The sequence below is a fragment of the Coregonus lavaretus genome, assembly GCF_964263955.1.
Source record: "Coregonus lavaretus genome assembly, contig: HAP1_SCAFFOLD_5344, whole genome shotgun sequence".
NCBI classification, from domain to species: domain Eukaryota; kingdom Metazoa; phylum Chordata; class Actinopteri; order Salmoniformes; family Salmonidae; genus Coregonus; species Coregonus lavaretus.
Window position 1 is genome coordinate 1 of NW_028166377.1, and position 7,500 is coordinate 7,500.

At 42.1% G+C, this 7,500-nt stretch overlaps 1 protein-coding gene across 1 annotated transcript in view; it reads left to right on the forward strand.

Moving 5' to 3' along the window:
- Nucleotides 1–3,305: 3,305 nt before the first annotated feature.
- LOC311114799 (uncharacterized protein) overlaps nucleotides 3,306–7,500 on the forward strand; it is a gene marked incomplete at both ends in the record, with an annotated part of 35,652 nt that continues 31,457 nt past the window's right edge. The window contains 2 exons of the mRNA XM_084190038.1: nucleotides 3,306–3,338; nucleotides 3,389–3,541. Coding sequence (XP_084046164.1) covers nucleotides 3,306–3,338; nucleotides 3,389–3,541 — 186 coding nt within the window. The remainder of the gene's footprint in view (nucleotides 3,339–3,388; nucleotides 3,542–7,500) is intronic.

Sequence of the window (7,500 nt, forward strand, 5' to 3'; positions counted from 1 at the left end):
CCCCCATACCTCCCTGTGTCTTTCCAGAAAGGGAACACAGCTCTCCACATAGCATCTCTGGCTGGTCAGGTAGATGTAGTGAAGGAGCTGGTGACCAACGGAGCTAACATCAACGCACAGTCTCAGGTGAGTCTAGGACCACCACCTTTAGACACACCCACAGTCTCAGGTGAGTCCAGGACCACCACCTTTAGACACACCCACAGTCTCAGGTGAGTCCAGGACCACCACCTTTAGACACACCCACAGTCTCAGGTGAGTCCAGGACCACCACCTTTAGACACACCCACAGTCTCAGGTGAGTCCAGGACCACCACCTTTAGACACACCCACAGTCTCAGGTGCATACTGTAAATAACAGATGTAGACTAACAGTAAAATACTCAGTACAGGTACTTGAGAAGTGTTCTCCCTGTTTCGTAATTTGTTTCAGTCATAGGTAGTATTTCATATTTTGGCTCTCAGACGGTTTTTGGAACTTATTTGCTCCTCCTTTCTTTTATTGTGATAAATCCGTTATTTTGTATCCTGGTTTTGGGACCATCAGTAAAGATCCTTGTTTCACCATCTCTGCCTCCTGTCTGTCCTGCACCACACCTGTGTCACACCTCACACCAACCCTTACAGGCTGTATTCCCTGTATTACTATAGTAATGTACTGTAGAACTAGACTGATACTAATGGCTGTATTGTCTGTATTACTATAGTAATGTACTGTAGAACTAGACTGATACTAATGGCTGTATTCCCTGTATTACTATAGTAATGTACTGTAGAACTAGACTGATACTAATGGCTGTATTCCCTGTATTACTATAGTAATGTACTGTAGAACTAGACTGATACTAATGGCTGTATTGTCTGTATTACTATAGTAATGTACTGTAGAACTAGACTGATACTAATGGCTGTATTCCCTGTATTACTATAGTAATGTACTGTAGAACTAGACTGATACTAATGGCTGTATTCCCTGTATTACTATAGTAATGTACTGTAGAACTAGACTGATACTAATGGCTGTATTCCCTGTATTACTGTAGTAATGTACTGTAGAACTAGACTGATACTAATGGCTGTATTCCCTGTATTACTATAGTAATGTACTGTAGAACTAGACTGATACTAATGGCTGTATTCCCTGTATTACTATAGTAATGTACTGTAGAACTAGACTGATACTAATGGCTGTATTCCCTGTATTACTATAGTAATGTACTGTAGAACTAGACTGATACTAATGGCTGTATTGTCTGTATTACTATAGTAATGTACTGTAGAACTAGACTGATACTAATGGCTGTATTCCCTGTATTACTATAGTAATGTACTGTAGAACTAGACTGATACTAATGGCTGTATTGTCTGTATTACTATAGTAATGTACTGTAGAACTAGACTGATACTAATGGCTGTATTGTCTGTATTACTATAGTAATGTACTGTAGAACTAGACTGATACTAATGGCTGTATTCCCTGTATTACTATAGTAATGTACTGTAGAACTAGACTGATACTAATGGCTGTATTGTCTGTATTACTATAGTAATGTACTGTAGAACTAGACTGATACTAATGGCTGTATTCCCTGTATTACTATAGTAATGTACTGTAGAACTAGACTGATACTAATGGCTGTATTGTCTGTATTACTATAGTAATGTACTGTAGAACTAGACTGATACTAATGGCTGTATTGTCTGTATTACTATAGTAATGTACTGTAGAACTAGACTGATACTAATGGCTGTATTCCCTGTATTACTATAGTAATGTACTGTAGAACTAGACTGATACTAATGGCTGTATTCCCTGTATTACTATAGTAATGTACTGTAGAACTAGACTGATACTAATGGCTGTATTGTCTGTATTACTATAGTAATGTACTGTAGAACTAGACTGATACTAATGGCTGTATTGTCTGTATTACTATAGTAATGTACTGTAGAACTAGACTGATACTAATGGCTGTATTCCCTGTATTACTATAGTAATGTACTGTAGAACTAGACTGATACTAATGGCTGTATTGTCTGTATTACTATAGTAATGTACTGTAGAACTAGACTGATACTAATGGCTGTATTCCCTGTATTACTATAGTAATGTACTGTAGAACTAGACTGATACTAATGGCTGTATTGTCTGTATTACTATAGTAATGTACTGTAGAACTAGACTGATACTAATGGCTGTATTGTCTGTATTACTATAGTAATGTACTGTAGAACTAGACTGATACTAATGGCTGTATTGTCTGTATTACTATAGTAATGTACTGTAGAACTAGACTGATACTAATGGCTGTATTGTCTGTATTACTATAGTAATGTACTGTAGAACTAGACTGATACTAATGGCTGTATTGTCTGTATTACTATAGTAATGTACTGTAGAACTAGACTGATACTAATGGCTGTATTCCCTGTATTACTATAGTAATGTACTGTAGAACTAGACTGATACTAATGGCTGTATTCCCTGTATTACTATAGTAATGTACTGTAGAACTAGACTGATACTAATGGCTGTATTGTCTGTATTACTATAGTAATGTACTGTAGAACTAGACTGATACTAATGGCTGTATTCCCTGTATTACTATAGTAATGTACTGTAGAACTAGACTGATACTAATGGCTGTATTCCCTGTATTACTATAGTAATGTACTGTAGAACTAGACTGATACTAATGGCTGTATTGTCTGTATTACTATAGTAATGTACTGTAGAACTAGACTGATACTAATGGCTGTATTCCCTGTATTACTATAGTAATGTACTGTAGAACTAGACTGATACTAATGGCTGTATTCCCTGTATTACTATAGTAATGTACTGTAGAACTAGACTGATACTAATGGCTGTATTCCCTGTATTACTATAGTAATGTACTGTAGAACTAGACTGATACTAATGGCTGTATTCCCTGTATGACTGATGTGTTTCCTATAGAATGGCTTCACTCCTCTGTACATGGCTGCTCAGGAGAATCATCAGAAGGTGGTCAGATACCTGCTGGACCACGGCTCCACACAGGGCATCGCTACAGAGGTCAGTATTCATCAGAAGGTGGTCAGATACCTGCTGGACCACGGCTCCACACAGGGCATCGCTACAGAGGTCAGTATTCATCAGAAGGTGGTCAGATACCTGCTGGACCACGGCTCCACACAGGGCATCGCTACAGAGGTCAGTATTCATCAGAAGGTGGTCAGATACCTGCTGGACCACGGCTCCACACAGGGCATCGCTACAGAGGTCAGTATTCATCAGAAGGTGGTCAGATACCTGCTGGACCATGGCTCTACACAGGGCATCGCTACAGAGGTCAGTATTCATCAGAAGGTGGTCAGATACCTGCTGGACCATGGCTCTACACAGGGCATCGCTACAGAGGTCAGTATTCATCAGAAGGTGGTCAGATACCTGCTGGACCACGGCTCTACACAGGGCATCGCTACAGAGGTCAGTATTCATCAGAAGGTGGTCAGATACCTGCTGGACCACGGCTCCACACAGGGCATCGCTACAGAGGTCAGTATTCTAGACAGGGCTACCCTATAGCTCATAACCGTTCCCCTCTTCTTCATACTAACTCATATCTCTACATCAGGGCATCGCTACAGAGGTCAGTATTCTAGACAGGGCTACCCTATAGCTCATAACCGTTCCCCTCTTCTTCATACTAACTCATATCTCTACATCAGGGCATCGCTACAGAGGTCAGTATTCTAGACAGGGCTACCCTATAGCTCATAACCGTTCCCCTCTTCTTCATACTAACTCATATCTCTACATCAGAGCATCACTACAGAGAGAGTAGTCATTGACCATGTTGATCTGCTCCTGTTACAGGATGTGGTTTTTCCATGTATGTTTTGAGGTTGGACGTTAGCACGTGGGGCACACCGATTGGTGTCACCTCGTTGGTCAGTATGTGTTACACCTGTGCTGGCTTGTCCATCTCATTAGTGGGAAGGTGTTTCACCTGTGCTGGCCCAGGTGATATTTCAGAGTGGCTGGTCCAGCGCTCCAGTTGTCCTTGGAGATGTGGAGGGTCAACACCTTTAGTTGGCTCTCCCTGTTTGATCTCTAAAAAACAATCCTTTATCTGATCTTCCCTGTTTTAGTTTCGCTCCACCAGTTTGCGTCCTGTCTTTCAGTTTGGTGTTTTTCTTTTGTTTGCCTCTTAGTGGTGATGGGTGTCTTTTAGTTCCCAGTTGTTGTATACTAGTCAGCTTCCAGTGGACCCCCCCATAGTCTCTTTCATAACCCCTCCTAAAACCCCACCTGTTTAGTTGGGTTGTTGCTGGTCAGCTTCCAGTGGACCCCCCATAGTCTCTTTCAGAACCCCTCCTAAAACCCCACCTGTTTAGTTGTGGTTGTTGCTGGTCAGCTTCCAGTGGACGCCCCATAGTCTGTTTCAGAACCCCTCCTAAAAATCGAACGGTTCGGCCTACAAACTATTATGACCCCTCTATGGAAAGACGAGACTCACACCAACAATTTTGTAAAGGTCGTGTGGGAGAGGTGAAAAAAATATTTTTATAGCTTAATAATAAACGTCCTGGCATTGACAACTTAGATGGAAAGCTACTGAGGATGGTAGCTGACTCTATGGCCACTCCTATCTTTCATATCTTTAATCTGAGCCTAGAGGAAAGTCTTTGTCCTCAGGCCTGGAGGGAAGCCAAAGTCATTCCACTACCCAAGAATGGTAAAGCGGCCTTTACTGGTTCTAACAGCGAACCTAATCAGCTCGCTGCTAGCTCTGCTATTTCTCTGTAAACAAATTAACAACAGGCTTTCAAATAGAGAAGGGCACTCAACATGAACTGCGCTGACACAAATGACTGATGATTGGTTGAAATACATTGATAATAAGAAGATTGTGGGAGCTGTACTGTTAGATTTCAGTGCAGACTTTGATATTATTGACCAGAACCTGTTGTTGAGAAAACAGCAGCTCTCTAGGCCCTCTACTCTTTGTTTTTTAACCAATAACCTGCCACTGGCATTAAACAAAGCATGTGTGTCCATGTATGCTGATGATTCAACCATATAATCATCAGCAACCACAGCTGATTAAGTCACTGAAACCCTTCACAAAGAGTTGCAGTCCGTTTTGGAATGGGTGGCCAGTAATAAACTGGTCCTGAACATCTCTAAAACTAAGAGCATTGTATTTGGTACAAATCATTCCCTAAGTTCTAGACCTCAGCTGAATCTGGTAATGAATGGTGTGGCTGTTGAACAAGTTGAGGAGACTAAATTACTTGGTGTTACCTTAGATTGTAAACTGTCATGGTCAAAACATAGAGATTCAATGGTTGTAAAGATGGGGAGAGGTCTGTCCATAATAAAGAGATGCTCTGCTGTTTTGACACCACACTCCACAAAGCAAGTCCTGCAGACTCTAGTTTTATCTTATCGTGAATATTGTCCAGTCGTGTGGTCAGGTGCTGCAAAGAAAGATCTAGTTGTCTTTTGTCTGTAGGACTTGTAACGTATGTTTCGTTATGTGTTGGACCCCTGTAAGACTAGCTGTCATCGTTGGCGTCGGCTAATGGGGATCCTAATAAAATCAAATCAAATCAAATGTTGAGTTGGCAAGGGAACAAGCATGTCTTTTTGATCGGTGGTGTGGTTCTCAAGAGGTCAAGGATCTTGAGGATTTAAAGACACTCATACTTCTCGAGCAGTTCAAGAATTGCCTTCCCGAAAGGGTTGCTACCTACGTTTATGAGCACAAGGATCTCGGTCTAGAGAAAGCTGCAGTGCTGACACATAAAACTACCTTCACAAACAAAGCACCCAGTAGTTCTCCCTGCTCAAAAAGCAACCAGAGAAGTCACCTCCTACTGCAAGGTTTCTTTCCATTTCTACAGTGCCCAAAGATAAGGATTGGCAGAAAACTGGCAGGCAATCTTGGGCTCAACAAGACGTATGACCGGTTGGCTCCCGATGGTAGTATGGGAGGCCATCTTGGGCTCAACAAGACGTATGACCGGTTGGCTCCCGATGGTAGTATGGGAGGCCATCTTGGGCTCAACAAGACGTATGACCGGTTGGCTCCCGATGGTAGTATGGGAGGTCATCTTGGGCTCAATAAGACGTATGACCGGTTGGCTCCCGATGGTAGTATGGGAGGCCATCTTGGGCTCAACAAGACGTATGACCGGTTGGCTCCCGATGGTAGTATGGGAGGCCATCTTGGGCTCAACAAGACGTATGACCGGTTGGCTCCCGATGGTAGTATGGCAGGCCATCTTGGGGTCAACAAGACGTATGACCGGTTGGCTCCCGATGGTAGTATGGCAGGCCATCTTGGGGTCAACAAGACGTATGACCGGTTGGCTCCCGATGGTAGTATGGGAGGCCATCTTGGGCTCAACAAGACGTATGACCGGTTGGCTCCCGATGGTAGTATGGCAGGCCATCTTGGGGTCAACAAGACGTATGACCGGTTGGCTCCCGATGGTAGTATGGCAGGCCATCTTGGGGTCAACAAGACGTATGACCGTATCTTACGTAACTTCTTCTGGCCTGGTCTGAAACAGGATGTCGAGTCTTGCTGTAAATCCTGTTCTGTTTGCCAGCGGACGGGTAAACCGAACCAAGCTGTACCGGTTGCACCTTTGCAACCTATTCCTGCTTTTGACGAACCTTTCAGCAGGGTTCTGGTAGACTGTGTTGGTCCTTTGCCCAAAGCCAAGAGTGGTAACCAGTTTCTCTTCTCTTAACCATCATGTGTGCTGCTACTCATTTCACTGAGGCCATTCCACTGAGGACAATCACCAGAGCAAAGTTACTATGGATATTACAGGAGTTTCCCCTTGGAAATCAGACATGTCCGTGGTAAGGACAACTTGGTAGCTGATTGTCTTTCAAGGGTGGGAAGTCAATAAGTTTTGTGTTTAGCCCGTGTGTAGACCCACAATTTATTTTGACTGTACATTTTGCAGTTTTTTCGATGTTTTTTTTTTTGAGGGGGGGGGCTCGTTCCAAGGGGACAAGAGTTATAGAAGCGGATGTGAGTTTTTCAAAACGTCTGAGTTTTAGTCAACTCAAAAAAATATAGAAAATATATATAACCCCCCAAAAAAGGTAAATAAGAAAATATTTAAAAAAATACAAAACATATATATATATATACAGTGGGGAGAACAAGTATTTGATACACTGCCGATTTTGCAGGTTTTCCTACTTACAAAGCATGTAGAGGTCTGTAATTTTTTATCATAGGTACACTTCAACTGTGAGAGACAGAATCTAAAACAAAAATCCAGAAAATCACATTGTATGATTTTAAAGTAATTAATTTGCATTTTATTGCATGACATAAGTATTTGATACATCAGAAAAGCAGAACTTAATATTTGGTACAGAAACCTTTGTTTGCAATTACAGAGATCATACGTTTCCTGTAGGTCTTGACCAGGTTTGCACACACTGCAGCAGGGATTTTGGCCCACTCCTCCATACAGACCTTC